Raw genomic sequence first — 22,680 nt, 5'->3', positions numbered from 1 at the left:
AACACATCTACACTCCACAATGACACAGGGGAGGCTGGTCAGCTTTGCAACCATCTCAATAGAGCATGAGCCGGCACAGACTGTGGACTTTCAGCAGAAAGCAGTTCAAATCTTTGTAACTAAGAAGGCATGGAAAGCACCACTTTGATTATTCAAACAGATTAAAATGCCAGTGTTTGCTATGCAGACAAGAGAAGCTACATTTGCTGTTCAGGTGTTTGAAAGTTCAGGGTTACTTAAAATTTTTGAACAAGGCATTTTAAGTTGTTAGTTCTCCTTTATTGGGGTAGGTACCAGAGCAGCACCATGAGAGGAGTAGAACAGGAAGAAGGCAGAATTGAGACCTTTCAAAATTTTGGCCCAAGCGAGGGGAATGGGGGCGTCATTGGAGCTCCCCGCCTCAGGTGTCAGAATGTTGTGGACCGGCCCTGCAGAGACTGGGCAAACTGTGAGGGTCAAGGACTGGGAGACCTACCAAGGAAAGAGGGCAGCAAATGGGACCACTCACCCCAGGGGATCCAGCAGATAAGGGGGGCAAATTCCCAGCCCCCTACCCACTTTAGGAGCTCCACACTGGGGAGAGGAATCTGCCACGTTGGGGGAGAGTCAGAGGGGAAGGGGGAACAGAGATGTGGGCAGGGCTAGAGGAGGCAGAGGGGGTGTTAGATGCAGGGGGAGGCAGGAGTAGACCAGGGGAGCTGGGGGTATTGGATGGGTGCAGAAGGCTGGGGGGAGACAGGTTAGACAGGGCAAACCGCAGATGGGAATGAAAGGGGTAGTGGTGGGTAGAAGGGGTGCAGTGACTGGTGAAGAAGGGGGAATTATGAGTGGTGGAGGAGACAGGGACAGAGGTGGGATAATGGATAGTGGAGGCAGGGGAAGAAGGTGGAGACAAGTGGGGACAGTTATGGGTAGGGGAGGAGGCAGGGCCAGCACATGGGAGTTAACAGGTGAGGGAGTTTCCTTTCATTAAGGGTCCCCCTACTTTCCCCCCTATAATTCGAGCACTGTGCACATTCAGTCTGGTCAGTGCATAGGGGCTCCGATGGGCTGCAGCATGCTCAGTATAGATGGAATGTCCAGTTACCCTCTATACTTTGCATTGTTACCTAGGGAGAGAGGAGAATTAAGTTTTTTCCCAGGGCAGGCTAAGAGACATAGGTGTGTGTCACCTCCCTGGCTGGGTGGAATGAATAAAGTCCTCAAGGTACCAGCTGAAACTGACCCAGATCAACAAGGGGCCCAGGGAGACAATGCAAATTCCAGTGTCTCATGAATTGACACTCAACTGTGGAAGGCTCCAGCAAAGGCGAGTTGTGAACTCAGCATGGCTCTGCCTGGAGAGCAAAGGACAGACGTGTCCAGCAGAGAATAAGGGTATGTCTACACTACGAAATTAGGTCGAATTTATAGAAGTCGATTTTTAGGAATCGATTTTATACAGTCGATTGCGTGTGTCCCCACTAAGCACATTAAGTTCGCAGAGTGCATCCACAGTACCGTGGCTAGCATTGACTTTCGGAGTGTTGCACTGTGGGTAGCTATCCCACAGTTCCCGCAGTCTGCGCTGCCCATTGGAATTCTGGGTTGAGCTCCCAATGCCTGATGGGGCAAAAACATTGTCACAGGTGGTTTTGGGTACATGTCATCAGTTGCCCCTCCCTCCGCGAAAGCAACGGCAGACAATCGTTTTGCGCCTTTTTTCCATGCAGAAGCCATACTGCTTTCAGCAGATGGTGCAGTAGAGCTGCAAACCATCATCATTGAACGACCACTTCCACTGCAGCTCTGCTCTCATGAATCCACCTCGCAGGTCCTAAATATCTATTCTCGTGGCATCCATCGTCAGCCACCTCTTCCACTGCAACTGTACTCTCTCGATAGCGAATTTCTCCCTGTTGTCTGCAGGGCCGGCTTTAACAAGAGGGGGCCCAATTCGAACAGTTTCGACGGGGCGCCGGCAGGGATGACTTAAAAAAACAAAACAAAACAAAACAAAAACCCCACATGTACAAAAAACACGTGGGGCTTGTACTCACTGGGCGGTGCTCCGAGTCTTCGGTGGCACTTCGGGGGCGGGTCCTTCACTCACTCCAGGTCTTCAGCGGCACTGAAGGACCTGCCGCTGAAGTGCCGCCGAAGACTCAGAGCACTGCCGGGTGAGTAAAAATTAAAAAGGCGCCTCTAGCCAGGGAAGGGATCCTCACTGGGCATGGGGACCTCTTAGGTGCAGGGCCCGATTCGGGGGAATTGGTGGAATAGGCCTAAAGCTGGCCCTGGTTGTCTGTCATGAGCTCCCGGGAACGTGTGTTCTTCATCAATTAATAGGCAGCATGTTTAAAACAAATAAAAGGAAGTTCTTCTTCACGCAGCGCACAGTCAACTTGTGGAACTCCTTACCTGAGGAGGTTGTGAAGGCTAGGACTATAACGGCGTTTAAAAGGGAACTGGATAAATTCATGGGGGTTAAGTCCATCAATGGCTATTAGCCAGGATGGGTAAGGAATGGTGTCCCTAGCCTCTGTTTATCAGAGGATGGAGATGGATGGCAGGAGAGAGATCACTTGATCATTGCCTGTTAGGTTCACTCCCTCTGGGGCACCTGGCATTGGCCACTGTCGGTAGACAGATACTGGGCTAGATGGACCTTTGGTCTGACCCAGTACGGCCGTTCTTATGTTCTTATGTTCTAAGGCAATGACATCCCCCACCTCTGCAAGGTCCCTCTCAGTCTGACCTGGGGGGGGAATTCCTTCCTGATCCCATATAGGGCAATCAGCTAAACCCTGAGCATGTGAATTGCCAGAGCTCCCCACGTGATAACTGATTCTCTGCTGTCCTACCTGCCCTTGCTACTTACTGGCTGTCCCAGCTCTGAACCTGCCACTCGTAATCCTCCACCCACCCACCCCAAATATTCTTTCACATTCACTATCTGGCTTTGGCTTTTCCAGAACATACCCCTGCAATGTCACCACTGACTCTTCCCCCCGACTCCACATACAGTAATTGCCCTGGTTCTTCCAGAGCTTCATCCCCCACCCACCTTCATATCCTGAGTAACTGCTCTGCCTCTGTCCCCCCTCACACAGACCCCCCAGCTCTACCCAAATCTCCACAATAACCAGCCCCAGGTCTCTCTGGCAGGCAGGCTGGTCCCCACACCACTAGCTGACCTAGTACTAACATTAGTAATTATTTGTGTGTCACTGCAGCACCTAGGAGCCCCAGGCAGAGACCAGGACCCTGCTGTGCCAGGCTCTGTCTGAACAAACCTTCCTCCCAGACCCCAACTCATCCCTTCTGAAAACATGCCCACCCCTCACTGACAGACCCTGGCTCTCCACAACCTTCCCCCATGTCCCTGGGACATCTGTTGGCCCCTAAAACTACCTGCCCCAGACACCCCCCTTTACATCCTTATCTAACTGCCAGTCGGCCCCCCCACCCCTCAGAGAAACCCTGGGGCTTCCAGAACCTTCCACCTCTAGTCACTGCCATTCCCCACCTGCCAGACCCTGCTCGGCCAGAACCTTCCGCCATGACCCATTTTGTGTCTCCCTTTGGCTGAGGGTCTGTGCCCCCATCGCTAACTGACCCCGTGTTGCCAAAACCTTCCACACATCCCCCAGCGCGTCCCTGCTGAGAACATGCCTGTCCCCAATAACAGACCCCGGTTCTGCCACCACCTTCCCCCTTCACATCTCTCACTGACTGCCGCTGTCTCGCCCAGCCCTTATCCCACAGAAACTGGCTCTGCCAGCAGCTTCCTTCACCCCAGCCAATACCAGATTTACCATGGCACCACTGGCACCCAGCCTGTTCTCTGCCCCCCGCCCACCACTATTTCCTGCAGGGGCAGCAGGCAGAAGCTTGGTCCTGCACACTCCCCCTGCCCACCTCTTCCCCTGAGTGTGCCGTGGTCCTGCCCCTCCCAGTGCTTCCCCTGCCGCTGAAAAGCTGTTCGCCAGCGCGAGGGAGCCGCAGTGTGCTCACCGCTCGGGGAGGAGTCAGAGAAGAGGTAGGGACAGAGCCTTGGGGAAGGGGGTGGAATCAGGGCATATCCCCTCCAGCCCCCTGCTATGAGCCGCTCAGGGCAGAGGACTGGGAACACCCTTATGACCCCAGTCCATAACCTCAGCCCTCTGCCCTGACTTCTGCTGCCCCCTCACACACACCAGACCCGTCCTGACTCCTGAACCCCCTCCCCACACCCTGACTCCTGCACATCCCCACCCTAAGCACCAAACAGGAGCTCCTGCACCCCCCCCTTCCCACTTGCACCCCTGTACCTATTGGGTTCCAGGCACTTGCACCCAATGCTAAAGGATTCACCCCCCAGCCTAAGGGGAGGATCTACAGGACCTCAGAAACCCACTAATTTCGGGGGACAACTAATAAAAGAACAGGGACAGGAGTGCGGTCAAAGGGTCATAAGAAGGGAGCTGACAGGGACACCGAGCAGAGAACCCCGGACAGCGCCCACTGCTCCTCAAAGGCGTCAAGGGAGCCAGCGGACGCCGCCCAGAGGAACTCCGCCCAGAGACGTGAACGGACTAAGGATCGGAAACAAGCCCCACAGTCGCAGGAGTCTCCATTGGCCAACCGCCTCTCCCTGGTTGCGTAGATGGCCATCTTAGCCAGGGCGAGAAGGAGGTTGACCAGGAGGTCCCGCGACTTCGTGGGGCCACGGATAGGGAGTGCATAGAGAAGGAGGTGGGGGGAAAAGTGCAGCCAGAAACGTAGCAGGATATTGGTGAGGAGCCAATATAGGGGCTGCAACCGGGCGCACGCTAAGTAAACATGCACCAGGGTCTCCCTCACGCGGCAGAAGGGGCAGGTGTCTGGGACAGGGGTAAACCGCGCCAAGTACACGCCCGTGCTCACGGCCCTTGCACCCCTGCAGTGGGGTAGTTACTCCACTCCTGCCCAGAAGGGCTTAAAACAGCCCTGGGAGAGGGCTGTGTCAGGGAAGCTGGGCTGATTGGGGAAACAGCCTCAGCTGTGGCCGCACCTCAATCAGGCCCAGCTGGTCCCTATAAGAGGCTGCAAGCCAGAAGCCCCAAGTCTCTCTCTTCCCTCAGAGAGAGGGACCTGGCTGCTGGGAAGCTCAGGGTACCTAGAGTGAGGCAGGGCTGGGGAAAGGCTAGAAGGGCTGAGGAGCTCCAGGCTGGCAACTCCCCAGGCTGCAGGGCCTTGTCCAAGGCCCCATAGAGGCACTGGGTTGCGAAGAGGCAGCAGGTCCAGACCCAACCCTGCCTATGATGAGTGGCTGACGCTGCAGTCTGCCCCAGGGTGTGGGGGTGAGTTAGTGGCTGGCTGTAGCCTACGACTGAGGCAAGGTGGGGATAGGAGATGGGGGTTCCCTGGGGAGGGGAAACTCTGAGACTGAGGGGTGTATGGCCAGGGGCAGCACCCCAGATAAAAGGGCACTAGGGGCCAGGAGGGACACTGGGCCAGCAACAAGCAGGGCACTGGCCTGCAGAGGGTGCTCTGGAGGCTAAAAGAGTTAATTCCCCGAGATGAACAGCTGCAGGGGTGAGTCTCACACTGTCACAACCCCTCACACCAAACAGGAGCTGCCCCAGGTAAGCGCTCCACACCTCAACCTCCTGCCCCAACCCTGAGCCCCCTCCCTGGCTAGGCCCTGCAACCCAACCCCCAGCCTGCTCCTGCACCCTAAGTCCCTCCCAGACCCTGCACCCCCAGCCCTGTGCCCAGTGCACCCCCACCCTCAGCTTAGTGCAGAGAGAGATGAAGAGATTGGGCTAGAACCAGGGAGGAGGGAGGCACCTGCTCTATGAGGCTGGGTGGGGATCCTGTTTACCCAGCCCTGCTGCACTTGCAGTTTACCCCCAGACCCTCCCTTGCTTCAGGGACCAACCCTACCTCCCACCCCACTGGGCTTCTGCCACTGCCTCCCTCCCGTGGGGGACCAGCCCTCCCTCCCCTTCATGCCCTGCTGTCAGGGTGGATAAAAATCAATGACTTTTTTAAAACATTGAAAAAAATCCAATCTAAATAGTTTTAATTAAGATACATTCTATCTCATCATGGACTAGGGATTAATAATTCTATAGTATGAGAATATATTCGTGTCATGTTTAAGAAAAGTTTTGTAAATGAGTTCCAGTAGTTCATGGATTAGGGACCTAATTTTACGGGGTTCCAGGGGCTTCTGTAGAGATTATTTAGATTAATTTTTCTATCTACCCACTGGGACTCAGTGCTCAGTCTAGAAGATACCATTGGAGATGCTTAGTTTTGCAGTTCTCAAACTGTGGATTTGTGCCTCCAGCGGTAACATGCTTGTTAACAGCAAAAATAATTTTAAATATATAGAGGTGAGAAATAACAGACCTCAACCCTATTGTCCCTCTGCAAATTTGTGTACAGAGTCAATCCCTTACCTCTCTTTAAATGTGAAAAGCTTCAAAAAGATCACTGAATAGAAAATTGTTGGGGGCGGAATAGATCTGGACAAGGAGAAGACGTCTGGAGATAAATGTGAGAAGCAAGGGACATATGCTTGTTTTGTTAAAATATTATGTTTGCTGTTGAAGAAAAAAACAACAATACTTAATGTTTCATTTAAAACACAAATTAAATGTCTGTCTGGTGGTGATCTCCTAATACAGCCTGGCAAGAAAATCCTCCAAATACTAATGATTAACCCATTGAACTGGAAATAGTTCACCTCCCAATGACTTCACAAATATCTGCTTCAATTATCTTCGGTAAATGAAATAACCAAACATTCATTTTCTGATATAGCTGTAAAACTAATCTGAAGAGTTATCAAAATAAATCACTGTTTAAAAATGTATAGTGTGTACCTTCTAAAAATGAAACCTGCATCTATTTCCAAGTTGTGAAGAATGTCTATTAAGGTTAGAACCAGGGCGGCTCCAGGCCCCAGCATGCCAAGCGCGTACTTTGGGTGGCAAGCCGCAGGGGGTGCTCTGCCGGCGCCGCGGGGGCAGCAGGCAGGGTGCCTTCGGCAGTTTGCCTGCGGGAGGTTCGCCAAAGCCGCGGGACCAGCAGACCTCCTGCAGGTAAGCCGCCAAATGCAGCCTGCCTGCCGTGCTTGGGGTGGTGAAATGCCTAGAGCCGCCCCTGGTTAGAACAGCCAACAAGCCTGAACTTTTATGTAGTAAACCATGATTCAATTGAGTCTTTTTGATTAGTGATTTAAATCATGATTTAAATAAAATCCACCCTGCCTGCTGTGCTCTTGCCCCTGGCCCCTTCATTCCCCACAAATATGTTTGGGGCAGGGCCCACAAAAAGTTAATCCGGCCCTGACCCCAGCTGCTGCGACACCCAACCACCAGTCTGTCTCTCCACAGACAAAGTCCAGCTCTGCCAGACTCACTTCCTTCATGTTACTATTTTGTCATGCTACAGAGTTTTCCCCATATACCGAACAGTGAAGTTGTGAGAGCTGGATCACCTGGGGCTCATGTCTCAAACTCTAACATTACATTGTTCATGCAAAATCTTTTCTGTCGTGGTGACCATGAATTGTCCAGGCTATTATTCACAAGCATGTCAAAAGCTCTTTGAAAGCCAGGAGGCTGGGACAGCGGTGTACATATTAGTGTATCTGTAATCTTAGCACTTGGGATTTGTAGCCAGGCAGATTATACAGGCACAAGGTGACTCCCCAATCTAATCTGACCTTCCTGTGCAGTTCACAGTCAGGGGCTACAATAACCCATTGATTTGGGGAATTCTACCACCTACTATATCAGGTCTTCTATCAGCATCAGTTCCAATTCACCTGCTTGTTGCTTTCACTCTTCTCACATTTGTAAAAACATACATAGAGGTTTTATTTTTGACCATCTGCCTATTTTTATTTAACTCCTTTGATGCCCTTTGCAGAATTTATTTTTGTGATCTTACCCTCCCCATTCTCCTGATCAGCTGTAATGTGTGTCCTGTCCTTTACTGGAACCTGTACTTTGATATTAACAACATTCTGGATGGATGTCTGACGTTAGAAGGTTCTTCAGCAATGACTAGCTTTCTTCTGTGGATGGATGTCTGAGCTTAAAAGACTTCTCAGCACCTGTTAGCTTTCCCCAGCGCCTACCTTAAATAATCACCCCAAATCCTATTTATTGCATGTTCCAAGAGTTCGGTCCTGCTTTAGTTAAGGCAGAGCCCACCTTTTCTGTACAAGCTCTCTCTCTCTCATCCCCCACATACTCCCATGCCCACTACCTCATCTCTATCCACCACCCTCTGCAATTATCTGCGCCATCACCAGAGTATCACGATTGTGCATCCAGAATTTCCATACGCACAAGATGTTTTCCCTTGTCCCCTCCCTGCCAGGTGACATGGAAAGGCACCGTCAGTAATGGACACCACAGGGAGACACTAAGTCACTTACCTTGGGTCCCAGGTTGACATGGCTGATCTGATGATGTCATCTTCGGACGAAGGTTCAATTCCGTGTAACCCTCTTCGTCCTCCATTGGCTAAGCTTGTCCTATGTTTAATTCTTTTCAGCAGATACTCAGAGGAGGGAAAAGAGCCAGCTACCAACTGACCCTCAGGCTCTCCAGCAGCAGCACTGACCATCCTCATGAGAAACCACAGGAAGTTCAGGCTCTGCACACAAACAACACCCAACTCCTCCGCCTTCCCTCACACCTCTGAGGCTATCACTAGACTCTGCCAGCTTCTCTCCTGCAACTTCTGATGAGCTCCAGAAAAGTTAACTTTCATTTCAAGGGTAGGGACTGAAATCAATGGTGTTACTCAGAGTAGAAAACCCTCTACGTAGCAGTAAGTGTTTGCTGGATCAACCTGTTAGTTTCCTACAAAGGGAATTACAGCGGAGCGCTGGCTCTGCCATAGCAAAGTTCTACACTGGCTTTCTGTTTAAAGGTTCACTCTTCTGAGTGCTCTAAAGTCCACATGGATACTCGAATTGATTTGAAATATGCTGTGCCTCGTGGGGCTGCAGGGTACAGCAGGTCATCCAAATCTGTGGCCATTTGAGCCAGGGGTTCCTGAGATGCAGGCCCCCAAAACACAGCTTTTCTTAAGGTTGACCATTTCTAGCAGCATTTTTTGTGATCAAACCATGGATCTGATTGTGGCCCATGTGGTCTGAATCATGGCACATCTACCCCAGCTAGTGCACGGCACCCACTGACTCTCTGCTGGAGCAGGGCTGCAAACAGTATCGCAGAAGGAGTTTAGCTCTATATTAGCTACATGCCTAATGCGCCTGCACTAAGCAGATCACTGCCCACGTGGGACAGAGTAGGTGAGAGGGTTCCCAGCCCACCAGTTCTCAACCTTTTTTGGCTCAGGACCCATTTGTAAATGTTTATGGTCTGTTACGACTCAGTAAATAGCCTGGGGGTGGAGGCCTTGGGGTGGTTTCAGTCAGATCCTGGCCCCCGGGGGGATTGGGTCCTGCCCAGCACTCACCCCACATGGCGGCTCCTGCAGCTCCTGTGCTGTGGGGCTGGCTGGGCTTGGCTCTCTGTTCCAGGCCTTACAACTTCCAGGTTTGCAGTGTCACTCAGGTTTGGCCCTGGCCCCCAGTCTGGACCAAATTTGCCTGAGTGCAGTTGTGACCTGGTTTGTGGGGTTGCAGCGCCACTCACTCAAATCCAGGCTACCAGGACTCCCATCGCCATGACGGCTGGGCCAAACCTGAGTGGTGCTGGGACCCCAGAGGTTACAGTGCCTGGAGTAGGGAGGCAAACCCAGCCAGCCCCGTGGGACAGGAGCCACAGGAGCTGCCACGTGACCCTTTGAAACATTCTGGAGACCCAGTTTTGGGTCCCGACCCACGGGAGACCCTGTTCTAACCTACCAGCTCTCACTGCAGCTGCTTGGCTCAAGGGGCTCTGCAGTCATCAGTGAATGTGACCAACACCCAGCCAGTGTCAGGTTGAATTAGACCCAGGGCAGAAATCTGAAAAATGTCTGTATCCATGTTGCTAAAATCTGCCTCTGTGTCAATGGGGTTTTGTTCTTTTGGGAAATGTAACCTGAGTATGGCAGATCATTCAGAAGGTGCCTATCACTTAAAATCTATCTTTTGTAGTCAGTAAATTTGTTTAACTGTTTATCTTTACCAGTGAGTTTGCCTGAAGTGTGTGGTAATCTGCTCAGGTTTGCAAAGGCTGGTGTATATCCACTTTCCATTGATGCAGTGCAAGATGGTATATTCCTGAGGTACTGTGCTGGGCGCTGGGGGGATTTCTCTGGGTGATTCATGAGTGGCTCTGGGAGCATTCATGCAAGCTAGCTGGGTGTGGGTTCCACATATGGTTGTGCTGAGTGATAACAGCACCTGGAGGGGTTTGCTGCGGGTCACTAGCAAGGCATGTGACAGACAGCCCATGCTAGAGAGAGTTAAGGGGGAAGAGCGGTTCCATGGTCCCAGGCTGCACCTCGGGGATCCCATCACAGTGTGTGTGTTATCTCCAGCTGTGTCTGATCTGTAGAGGATGTGAGTTTGTTACAGCCCCAGTTACAGAGCCTGGTACTTTTGTTAAACTGTAGAGGCTCTAACGGTGCCTGGTTCAAGTCCTGATGGTGTTTATCATACATGCAGATGTACTCTGTGTATTAACTGCCAAAACTCATGATGTGGAGAGTGGCCAAAGAGAAACCTCTGGAAACCAGGAAATGAAATGTTAAGGTATGACAGGCTACCCCTGTAATTCAACCTTAACTTTGCTCCTTGAAGCCTGCAATAGCAACTGGAAATGGGCCAAAAAGCTGGGTGTTGTAGTAAAGAAACATGAGGAAGGACCGAGAGAATGTGTCACTGTTTGTGTTGTGTTCCATAGATTTGACATGTGTCTGCAGGCCCTGCAAGCTGTGTTCGCTTTGTCAGGGGTAGCTGTATTGGATGGGGGAGGGTAGCGGAGCTGACACAGAGATCTGAGGAGAGATGCAGGTGTATCTTGAAGGATCAAGGTTGCCTCATTTCAGCACCGAGCAGCAGAGCACAGAGGTTTCATTGCCCAGGGGCTTATCAGCTCCCTGGTGGCAGACATGGCAGTGGTGTCCTGGGCTTAGTGAGGGATGAGTGAAGGCAATGTCTCAAAAGGAACCTTCAGGGCAGGGTGAAGAGATGGTAACACTTAGCCAGTTTGGGATGGTTTGTGTGGCATAGGTGCGGGGTTGGAGTATAGGCTGGGGTAGGTAGTGTCTGTTCCCCAAACCTGCCCTAAATCCAAGTTTTGCCATAGCAAAGAGAAGGTGTTTGACTCAACGGATTCCAAGGTCAGAAGGAACCACTGTGATCATTTAGTCTAATCTCCTGCATATCACAGACTTCCCTGAATTAATCCCTGTTTGAACTAGAGCGGATCTTTTACAAAAGCATCCAATCTAGGTTTAAAAATTGCCAGTGATGGAGAATCCACCATTGCCTTTGGTAAGTTGTTCCAATGGTTATTTACCCTCACTATCGCACCTTATTTCAACACTGAATTTGTCTAGTGTCAACTTGCAGCTTTGAGACCTTTGTCTGCTAGATTGAAGAGCCCTCTGTCAAATTTCTGTTCCTCAGGTAGGTACTTATAGACTTTGATCAAATCACCCCTTAACCTTCTCTTTGATAAAGGCATTGAGCTCCTTGAGTCTATCACTACAAGGCAGGTTTTCTAATCCTCTAATCAGTCTCATGGCTCTTCTCCAAACCCTCTCCAAGTTATCAATGTCCTTCTTGAACTGTGGACACTAGAACTGGCCACAGGATTCCAGCAGTGGTCACACCAGTGTCAAATACAGAGGTAAAATAACCTCCCAGCTCCTAATCAAGATTCCCCTGCTTATGCATCCAGGGATCGCATTATCCCTTTTGGCCACTGTGTCGCCCTGGGAGCTCATGTTCAGCTGATTATCTATCATGACTCCTAAAATACTCTGTCCTACACTGCTCATGTGCTTTGTTCTTAGGGTGTCCTGGAGCATCTGTGAGGCTAGAGTGCTACAGTGTGTTCTCTGAGTGTTGGTACGTTGCCTGAAGAGGGAAGAGTTACCGTTGTGTTGTATTGTGCGGTGGGGAGATTCACCCGGGTGTTTATGCATCAGTGACTTACGTTCATTTGCAAATGTACATGCAAAGCACATTTTGTATTTGACCAGCTTTTGCTGCTACAACCCAGCAGGTAAATAGAGAGATTTTCACAATGAATGCAGTCAGTTCAACACTAGTAAAAATTTCAGACGAGAACAAGAAGAGAGCTCACTGTCAGAGCAACAGCTGGAAACACACAAGCATGAGCCTGACCCACGGGCTCTCACAGGAAATTGCCTTTGGTCAAGAAATCACATATTAGTGTGTGTGTGTGTGTGTGTGTGTGTGTGTGTGTGTGTGGAGGGTTATTCACACCATCAACATCCTCTGAAGCTGTGGGCTAGCTCAGGTCTGTGCTTCCTGTCCATGCTAAGTGCTGCCATTCGCTGCTCTCACCTCCCACTCCCTGGGCTCTGCCTGTGCCCCAAAGACCTCACCTAATGGTGAGACAGGGAGGGCTGCTACGGAATGGGGGTGGGAGAAGGGTAATGATGAGATGATGCCAAACAGGCGCTGTATAACGTGAAAGGGCAGATTATTAAACACAGGAAGAGCAGGTAGCAGTAGAGCAAAGGCCAGCAGCGGGGACCTGGCCCAGAGAAGTGGGGTGTGAAGAGAGACTTGACTGTGACTCAAGAGGCTCCTCTGAGCCCTGGGAGAGGGAGGCCAATCCAGACATCAGGGGCTGCATGAACAAAAACCAGCAGACACAAGGCGGAACAGATCACAGAATCATCGAAATGTAGAACTGGGAGAGACCTCGAGAGGTCACCTAGTCCAGCCCCTGCACTGAGGCAGGATTAAGTAAACTTAGACCATCCCTGCGAGGACTTTGTCCAACCTGTCCTTAAACACCTCCAGTGATGCAGACACCACAACCCCCCTTGGAAGTCTGTTCCAAAGCTTAACTATGGTTAAAGTCAGAAAGTTGGGTTAGATATTAAGAACAAATCTTCCTTCCTGCAGATGAAGCCCGTTACTTCTTGTTCTACATTCAGTAGACATGGAGAACAATTGATCCCCGTACTCTTTATATTACAGCCCTTCACCTAACTGAAGACTGTTATCAGATCCCCCCTCAGTTTTCTTTTTCTCAGGATTAAAAGTGCCCAGGTTTTTTTTGTTTTTCACCTTTTCTCTTGGACAGGTTTTCTAAATCTTTCATCTTTTTTGTTGCTTTTCTCTGGACTCTCTCCTATTTTCTTCATCTTTCCTGAAGCCTGGCACCCAGAACTGGACACAGGACTCCAGCTGGGGCTTCACCAGTGCTGAGTAAAGCGGGACAATGCCCTCCCATGTCTTACATAGGACACTCCTGTTAATACACCCCCAGAATGATAGTTGCAAAAAAATATTGAAAAATACTGTGCCCACGACCACCCCCCTGTAAGACTCCATTAGATACACCCTCCCAGTTTGACAGGGAACCATTAATAACTACTCTTTGAGGACAGTCTTTCCACCAGTTATGCTCCCACGTTATAGTAATTTCAGCTAGACTGCATTTCCCTGGTTTGCTTATGAGAATGTCAGGTGGGATTGTGCCAAAAGCCTTATTAAAATCAAGATATAAGATGTCTACAGCTTCACCCCCATCCACTAGGCCAGAAACCCTGTTAAAGAAGGAAACTAGATTGGTTTAGCATGATTTGTTTTTGATGAATGCTATTCCTTGTAACCCTGTTATCCTCTAGGTGCTTACAAATTGGTTGTTTAATAATTGGTTTTAGTATCTTTCCAGGTATTGAAGTTAGGCTGATTGGTATAATTCCCCAGGGTCTTCCTTGTTTCCCTCTTTACAGATAGGTACTATGTCCATCTCCATTTGTCTAGTACCTCACCCGTCCTCCATGAGTTCTCAAAGACAATTGCTAACAGTTCCGAGATTGCATCTGCTAGTTCTTTAAGTGCCCTGGGATGAATTTCCTCAAGTCCTGGGGACTTGAATACATCTAACTTGTCTAAATATTCTTTAGTTTGCTCTTTCCCTATTTTGGCTTGCGTTCCTCCCCCCCTTATTATTAATATTAATTGTGTTGAGTATCTGGTACTGCAGTAAAATAGGCACTGAACACCTCAGCCTTCTTGATTTCATCAGTTACTAGCACTTCTTCCTGCTCAGTAGAAGACCTACCTTTTTCTTCATCTTTCTCTTGTTCCTTATGTATTTAAGGAATTTTTTCTTACTGCCTTTTATGTCCCTTGCTAGGTGTAATTCATTTTGTGCCTTAGCCTTTCTGATTTTTGTTCCTACCTGCTTGTGCTGTTCTTTTGTACTCCTCCTTAGCAATTCATCCATGTTTTTCCATTTTGTGTAGGATCCTTTTTGATTTTCAAGTCATTAAAGAGCTCCTGATGGAGCCATATTGGCCTCTCACTCTTTTTTCTGTCTTGCTTTCACACCAGGATAGTTTGCAGTTGTGTGGTTCATATCGAACCTTTTAGAGTCAGTTACACTTTGACACAACATGTGGAGAAAAAAACGAAGTTAAAAATTCAGCAAGGGAGGCTGGTCTTGTGATTAGAGCACTGGGCTGGGCCGCCAAAGCTCTGAGTTCATTTGCCAGCTCTGTGTTGCTGACTCCCTGTGGGCAAGTTACAGTGGTTAAGCTCAACCTTTGCAGGTGCACAAGTATGATTCTCCTTGGGCTAGAGAACGTGCATGAGAAATTGGTGGTAGAAAGCAGCTTTTTTCTGAAGATGTTAGAGGGCTGACAAGAGTTGATTATGGAAAGAAGTTTAGCTTATGTGGTCACTACCATGAGTGCAGAATGCAGGTCCAACTCTACTGCTGCTCGTTGAACCATGCGTCTTTACTTCTTATGTGGTTTCACACTCACTCCTGTGGAGAAGACAAAGCTTCTATCGCAGGCACACGCCTGAAGCTACAGGCTGAGTCTGAATCCGGTTAATCACTTTGTCATTTCTCTTCTGAATAGCGGCTGGATCATCAAAGCTGAGAGCAGCTCTGGACAATGGAGGGTGAAGAGGGTTACATGGTACTAAACCTCCGCAAGAGGAACCAATCAGCCCTGTCACATCCCCAGGGAAGCCAAGGTATCGATTTAAAGTGTCCCCCTACAGTATTAATGTTAGAATTATCCTCCTTCAAATCCCTCCTTAAGGCTCACCTCTGCCGTGAGGCCTACGGAACCCAGCCTGCGATCCTGACTAGGCAGGGGATGGGCTCTGACTGGTCCCCTTTTCCTTGTCTTTTCCTGTCTTTTTCTTTTTAAACTCATTTTTTCCATTTACACAAAATGGGTCATGTCATTGTCCAGCTGTCCGTCCTTCTTAACAGCGACCTAATCAATTCACACTTCCCGAGTATAACCAACCTCACCAATAACGGCAAGACATTCCCGTTCCCTTTGTATGTGTCTCTGGACTGTGAGCCCTTCAGGACCGGGACTGTCTCTGCTTTGTTTGTGCAGCGCTCAGCGCAGTGGGGTCCCAATCCTGACTGGGGCCTTTGGGCCTTACCGTAATAATAGAATCCTAGAAATGTGGGGCTGGAAGGGACCTCAGGAGGTCATCTAGTCCAGTGGTTCTCAGCCAGGGGTACGTGTGCCTCCTGGAGGATCTCTGCATACCCCCAGGGGCACATCAACTCATCTAGAGATTTGCCTAGTTTTACAGCAGACTACATAAAAAGCACTAGTGAAGTCAGCACAAACTAAAATTTCATACAGACAGTGACTTGTTTATACGGCTCTATAGACCATACACTGAAATGCAGGTACAATATTTATATTCTCATCCATTTTATAATTAAAAGCTAAAAATGAGAGAGTCAGCCATTTTTCAGTAATATTGAACTGTGACACGTTTGTATTTTTTGGTCTGTTTTTATAAACAAGTTATTTTTAAGTGAGGTGAAACTTGGGGTACACAAGACAAATCAGACTCCTGAAAGGGGGACAGTAGTCTGGAAAGGTTGAGAACCACTGATCTAGTCTATCCCCCTGCACTGAGCCAGGAAAAAGTATAACTAGACCATCCCTGACAAGTGTTTGTCTAACTTGTTCTTGAAAACTCCAATGATGGGGATTCCACAACCTCTCTAGATAACCTTCTCCGGAGCTTAACTATCCTATAAATATAAATAATACCCCATAACTAACTAGTCTATAAATATTAATAATAAGGCCTTGTCTTTCAGCAAAGAGACAGATGAAAATGTGTAGAATGAATGAGGTACCATTGTATATTTCTGGTGATGATCAGATTAGTGCAGATGGCAGTAAACTGAGAGCTCTGCATAGACCAGGGAGTGTCTAGGCTGAGAGTCAGCACATGGCAGGTCTAGAGCTGCTCTGGCAAGTGCCAGGCAAAAGAATTTGCAGGGTGAAGGCCCTAGAAAACATCCAGAAACGTAATATCAGTAAATTAGCAGAGATGGTTTGGGGGAAAGCCCCCAGGAAGCATTTAAAAATCATCATGTTGCACTTTGTTTTCTAAACAGACTGATTGTTGAAAACAATCCTTGGAACTTTGGGGGTGGGGGGGGTGGGGAGGCTATATATTGTAGCTTTGAAATAAATGATTTTCAAAAATGGCATTTGTGACGGAGGGGAGTATGTCTGTATTGAATTGTGAACATTATTTTGTTTGGTGAAGTCCATTTTTGTTTGGTCTCTTCCACTTTGGGTGCTAGATGCCAGTTTGCATCCTGTGTTGAAATACTCAGGTCAGTCTTTTCTAGACCCTGTCCTGCTCTTGCTGGGTGTGGGACACCAGTGAGAGACCCATCAAAGGCCACCAGCGCTGAATGCTTCTTCCCTACCCATATTGGAACACTGGGTTTCCTGCCAAGAGGGCCACTGACTTTGAAAGACTCTCTACACAGAAGCCAAAGGGAGGGAGGGAGAGTGGCCGGAGCAAGGAACCAGACCGCACCACCCATGCCAGAAGACTGGGCTAAGGAGAGAGAAGACAGGAAGGGCTGCCTAGCCTAAGGCTGCTGACCAAATCCAGGGGTCACAGGAGGAGCTAGATCAGGCTACGGGGTTGAGTTCAGGATTTTGTTGTGACTGTCTAATGCTTTCAAGAGTAAAAGCATCTGTGGTTTGCTAAGCCTGGGTTCCTTGTTTTCCTGGCACATAGTCCCTGGAGGACTCACACTAGAAAGCACAGCTTCTGCTGCCAGGTGGACTCTGGGGGAACGTGTCTAAGCCACTGGGGGCCCGTGAGGGCTGGGGCACGAGTTCGGGAGAGATCCAGCACTAGGAACCCCAACAAATCAAAATGAGCATTTGTGGAAACTCAGCCAAACCCAAAGAAAACGACCGAATGTAAACTGGGAAGAAAGGACCTGGCGTAGATGATGGGGGTTGGGAGGGGGAGGGAGCTAGAGAGGAATGAGGCTAGAACACAGAAGAGAAAAGAGGCAAGACAACAACTGAAGATGGTGATGACTGAGGACAATGACACAGTGACTGAGGACAGCACCAACACAGCATGAAGGGCAAAGACCAAAAAAGAAAATGAAAAAGGGAAAGGAGAAAAACCAGACTAATGGTTTTGCGTTTACAGTTTAAGTAAAAAAATGTTTGAAACACAAAGTTTAAAAAAACCTTTTTTGGATTTTTTGGGGAAAAAGGGCATGTTATTCATTTATTTTAAAGATGGTTTTGTTTGGGGGGGGGGGAATCAGCCTGCTCTGTAAATTACCCTGTGTCTCCATTTAGAGCTCACAAGAGCCACAGCTGATATTTCATGTGCTATTGAATGTTACAGATTCTCCTCTGAATCTCCGTTGGTATAAAATCATTTTGGGGATGCTCTTGGCAGGAAGTGTGGCCCTCAAGCTGGGTGTGGTCATTCTGATTCTCGCGGGTAAGCAATGCAAACAGATCTGTTTCCTTTTAACTCTGTGCATTAACTATGAAATTCTTAGAGGTGCTGCACAGAACTCGGCCCAGGATTCTGGACTGCTCCAGTGCCATTCAGAGAGCCCGGGGCCTAGCTGTGTTATGGCCGCCTGTCGATGGGAAGCAGCACTGCCTCGTAGCCCCACATTGGTCCCACCCAGGACATGTCCCTCCTGCTCCAGCCTTGCTCCTCAGCATGTCTCCTCCATGTCAGCGCTTGCAAGAGGGTCCTTAGAAGACAGCTCACAGTTGTCTTCTGCGGTGACTGCACCTAGGGAATTCTCCCATGGTCAGATGAAGGGCTTTCAGGGCCCCTTTGAACTGCTGTGGTCCTTTTACCCATCGTGAAATGTCCCTCTAAGAAGATGCACTCACCATCTCGTCTAGCTAACTCACATCACCCAGTTATGGTGGCTTTGATATTAAAGGGACTTTGCTGAGTAGTTTTCTCCAGAATATGTTTGTGACCTTACAATATTGCTGCTCTGCTAGAGTGGAATCCGCCCCTGGGTAGCAACCAGCACAAGGTCCATGTGCCATGCAAGTCTTCACTGAACGTCCACAGAAAGTCAGTGAAGGCTTTTGATAATGATACCCCCTAGTGTGTCTAGCCCGACAGCAGAGAAAGCTAAAAAGCCTTTTCATCTAGCTGGGCTCCTAGTACACCTCTACCCCGATAGAACACTGTCCTTGAGAGCCAAAAAATCTTATCGCATTATAGGTGAAACTGCGTTATATCGAACTTGCTTTGATCTGCCAGAGCGTGCCCCCCCCCCCCGAGCACTGCTTTACCGCGTTATAGCCTCATTTGTGTAATATAGGGTCACGTTATATTGGGGCAGAGGTATACCTATGCAACCATTAAGAAAACTGGTGGGAAGTAAACAAAGTGGAACCATGTTGACTTGTAAATTGCAAGATTATGTTTAAATGTCACTTTTTTCCATTAGAAAATGGACAAACCCAGCAGGGAAAGTGTTAAAGGTGATCTGTGAAGAGGAGGTGCCTCTTTGTGTGTGCAGTGTTGTAGCTGTGTCAGTCCCACGATACTGGCGAGACAAGGTGGGTGAGGCGATATCTTTTATTGGGCCAGGCTCTGCTGGTGAGAGAGACAAGCTTTCGAGTCACACAGAGCTCTTCTTCCGGTCTACATGCTTCCCAGATACACAGATACGGGAGCCCAGGCAGACCCATCATATCTGGCCACAGCTCTCTTAATGAAGGACTATTGGGACTGATTGAAACCATCCTCAAACCACTCACCACACAAAGGGCCAGTTTCCTCCAGGACACAACCAGCTTCCTTCACAAACTCTGCAACGTTAACAACCTCCAGAACACCAGCCTCGCCGCCATGAGTGTCACTTCCCTATACAGCACCATCCCTCATCATGACAACACAGCTGTCTGCCTCTGCTATTTACAAGACAAGAACTGGAGAAGAGCTCTGTGTCGCTCAGACCTCTGTGTGTCTCTCCCCAACAGAAGCTGGTTCAATAAAAGATATTACCTCGCCCACCTTGTCTTTGTAATGTGTCATGTTTAAAGCTGTTTACTTTCATGTCAAGTATAACAAGCCTTCTCTGATTATTTCGCAGCGGTCTGCTTACAGGACCAGAGAAATAAAGAGGGAGGTGTTAAGTTTGTAACAAAGAGAACATTTCTCCTAAGTGTTTTTTCAAGCATTGAATTAAATAAAGAAATTAACCAAAACCGAACATGTTTTAAATAGTTCAGATAAAAGACATTTCCTCTCTCTGATGCTCATTGTGCTAGAGTGACTGGCCCCTTCATGAGGAAATGGGGTCAGCCCTGCCTGTCCCAGATAAGCTGCCTGCTAGCCTGAGGGGGTGGGAATAAGGGGGTCAGGTGACAGCCCGATGAACACCTGGGCCACCTAGAAAGGGCTGAGAGAACTCAGGGGCGGCACTACAGGCAGCACATTAGATTTCTGTGGGAGGCAGGGTCTGTAGGAAGCAGGATTCTCTCTGTCTCTTCCTTTCTCCCATCCTCCATTTTGCTCCATGTGATTCAATGTTATATTGCACTTGTGGGGACTGTCAGGTAGTTACCCAACTTGAGTAACATGGTTGCTGTTTTCAAGGTCTCCAGAGCAGAGTGGCCCCAACTGCTGCTGAGAACCACAGAGCTCCTGGACGAAATGTGAATAGTGAGGAACCCAGCCGAGACCTGATGAGCTCTAGCAGTCCATGTGAAGCACGGCCACAGAACAGCTCAACAGGTACCATCCGCTCCTTTGTAACTGGGAGGGGAAAAGGCAATTGCAGTGACAGGCTCTGATGTTTCTGCCATTTGTCCCGTTCCCAGCCACTAGAGAGGAAGGATGGTCCAGTGGTTTGGGCACTAGCCCCAGGGGATCTGGTTCAGTCCCCTGCTCCATGAACTTCCTGTGTAACCTTGGATGGATCACTTTGCCTCGCTTTGCCTCAGTTCCCTGTCTGTAACATGGGGACAATAGCACTGCCCTGCCTTAGAGTGGTGGTGTGAGGAGAAATACATTAAAGATGGAGAAGCACTTTGAGATCTACTGATGAAAAGCTCTGTAGAGCAGCTAGTTATTATTAGATAAAACTGTTCACGACTGTGATGATGTGGAGCTGACACACCTAGTGTACAGCCAGGGTAAATCTTAAAGTCCACAGGCAGAAGAAGACATGTTAATATTATAATAAAAATGCAGGCATGCTGAACTAGCTGCAGGATAGGCCATTGGCAGTGTGCATTGAGGATTGTTGAAATTGTTAGCTCTCACTTTGAGAGTAGGGGGTTTGTAGGCTAGGGGCTGTGTAGCGGAGTGAGAGCCAGGGGCGACTCCAGGCACCAGCACCCCAAGCGCGTGCCTGGGGCGGCAAGCCGCGGGGAGCAGCCTGCCGGTCGCCGTGAGGGCGGCAGGCAGGCTGCCTTTGGCGGCATGCCTGCAGGAGGTCCACCGGTCCTGCGGCTTTGGCGGCAATTCGGCGGCAGGGACCCCGAAGCCGCGGGACTGGAGGACCTCCCACAGGCTGCCGCCGAATCCGCGTTACCAGCAGACCTCCCGCAGGCAAGCCGCCGAAGGCAGCCTGCCTGCCAAGCTTGGGGCTGCGAAATACCTAGAGCCGCCCTTGGTGAGAGCATAGCAAACAGACACTTTGCAGCCAGCCAGCTGAAAGCAAGGTGGGGTGAACTGCCTCGGGGAGCAGCCTGCTTTGTGTGTCTCTATTTCTGGGTGCTGGTGTGTTTTGAATTCTAAGAAATCAAATTTTTTTTATCTATCTCCTCTGTGTGTCTGCTGAGAACAATAGAGAAACTGGCAATGAGGATGGGATTATAAAAAAATAAAGGCGAGTGAGTAAAGATAAAATAGGTTCATTCGGCAATAAGAACAATTTCCAATTTAATGAAAAAGAGGAAGATTTTGCAACATATCTTCAGAGACTTGAATAGTATTATGTAAATTGTACAGAAGAAACTGATGAATTGAATGTTGTTTTCCTACCATTGGTGGGTAAAACCACCTTTACCGTGCTTATGTTTTCCATGGGAATCTGGGAGCTGGAATATAAGGACATAACAGGCCACTCTGTTAAATGCCCTGGTTCCTAACTGAGGGTGCAGCCTATTTAATGCTGCCTTTTCCATGTCTGTTTCTAGAGGGCTGTGGGTGCAAACTGTGCCCTTCTGACTGGCTGCCGCACAAGAACAAGTGCTATTGGGTCTCTAAAGAAAGTAAAACGTGGAATGAGAGTCGTGAGGACTGCTCAGCGAAGAGCTCTCAGATGCTGGTGATCCAAGAAAAGGAGGAGATGGTACAGTAAATAAAAATGGCTTAACCCGCCCCTTGAGAGGAAGTGGGTTTTTTACCCACGAAAGCTTATGCCCAAATAAATCTGTGAGTCTTTAAGGTGCCACCGGGCTCCTTGTTGTTTCTGTGGCTACCGACTAACATGGCTATCCCCTGATACTTGAGAGATGAGTGTCGCTAGATGTAATGTAATACAATGGGCTTGCAGCAAAACAACAATGCCCCAGCTGTATGACATTTGGCTTAAGAAAAATCTATTCCAGAGCACATTAAAATATCATTGATATGTGGAATGGAAGAAGGGGGTGAGACTGGGAAAGAGAAACACCAGAAATTGGGTTTATATCTATTGCAGAGCTATGTAGCAGGTTCTCTTCCTTCATTTGCCGAGAGAGCAAAGAAGCCAGAGAATTACAGCTCCTCCGTCCTGTCATTTACAGGCGTATGTACTGAGTATTCCACAACTGAACCTGGTCTGGCTTGGACTCCGTGTTACATCCCCAGAGAGGAAATGGACCTGGGTGGACGGCTCCACATTCGATGAAACACTGTGAGTGTTCATGGTTCCTATTTTGGCTTTGAAACTGAGTGTGTTTTGCATGGTGCACACGTGGGAACACGAGGTTAGTGCTCTCTAGTGCTAGCGGGAGCAGGGGCTGTCTGTGAGCACAAGTAAAGTTAAGCACCAGGCAGAGTCCTCCCCATGGAGATCTGGTCAGTCTCAAGCCCCCATGTGCTTGCAAGACCACAGAATAAAGGGGATCAGGTCAGGGTCTGTTTGGAGAATGGGCATGTCTGGGAAGACACTAGTTTAAGCACAATCCTTGTCTTGCTGAAGAGGCACTTAGCTGTTCACGCCTATGTTAGCTCTCAGCTGTGCTATTCTGCCTGAGTAAGGTGGCCCTTGTCCAGCAATGCGCTCGTTAATGCAGGGTCAG

At 49.0% G+C, this 22,680-nt stretch overlaps 3 protein-coding genes across 5 annotated transcripts in view; 1 reads left to right on the top strand and 2 right to left on the bottom strand.

Annotated features, from left to right (window-relative positions):
- The window catches only part of LOC120394442 (killer cell lectin-like receptor subfamily F member 1), a 100,301-nt gene extending 91,815 nt beyond the window's left edge, over nucleotides 1–8,486 (bottom strand). The window contains exon 1 of the mRNA XM_039518673.1: nucleotides 8,402–8,486. Within this exon, the coding sequence (XP_039374607.1) occupies nucleotides 8,402–8,486 (85 nt within the window). The remainder of the gene's footprint in view (nucleotides 1–8,401) is intronic.
- LOC120394448 (C-type lectin domain family 2 member B-like) overlaps nucleotides 1–22,680 on the bottom strand; it is a 1,239,960-nt gene that overhangs the window by 417,085 nt on the left and 800,195 nt on the right. The gene's annotated exons all lie outside the window — the stretch shown is intronic.
- LOC120394463 (killer cell lectin-like receptor subfamily B member 1C) lies at nucleotides 20,057–22,371 on the top strand. Its single transcript, XM_039518701.1, has 3 exons — nucleotides 20,057–20,182; nucleotides 21,592–21,746; nucleotides 22,183–22,371. The coding sequence occupies exons 1-3, from the start codon at nucleotides 20,134–20,136 to the stop codon at nucleotides 22,294–22,296; spliced, it is 318 nt and encodes a 105-aa protein (XP_039374635.1). The 5' UTR covers nucleotides 20,057–20,133; the 3' UTR covers nucleotides 22,297–22,371.

Source organism: Mauremys reevesii, unplaced genomic scaffold (genome assembly GCF_016161935.1).
Source record: "Mauremys reevesii isolate NIE-2019 unplaced genomic scaffold, ASM1616193v1 Contig6, whole genome shotgun sequence".
Lineage (NCBI taxonomy): Eukaryota > Metazoa > Chordata > Testudines > Geoemydidae > Mauremys > Mauremys reevesii.
This window is presented reverse-complemented; position numbering and strand designations above follow the sequence as displayed.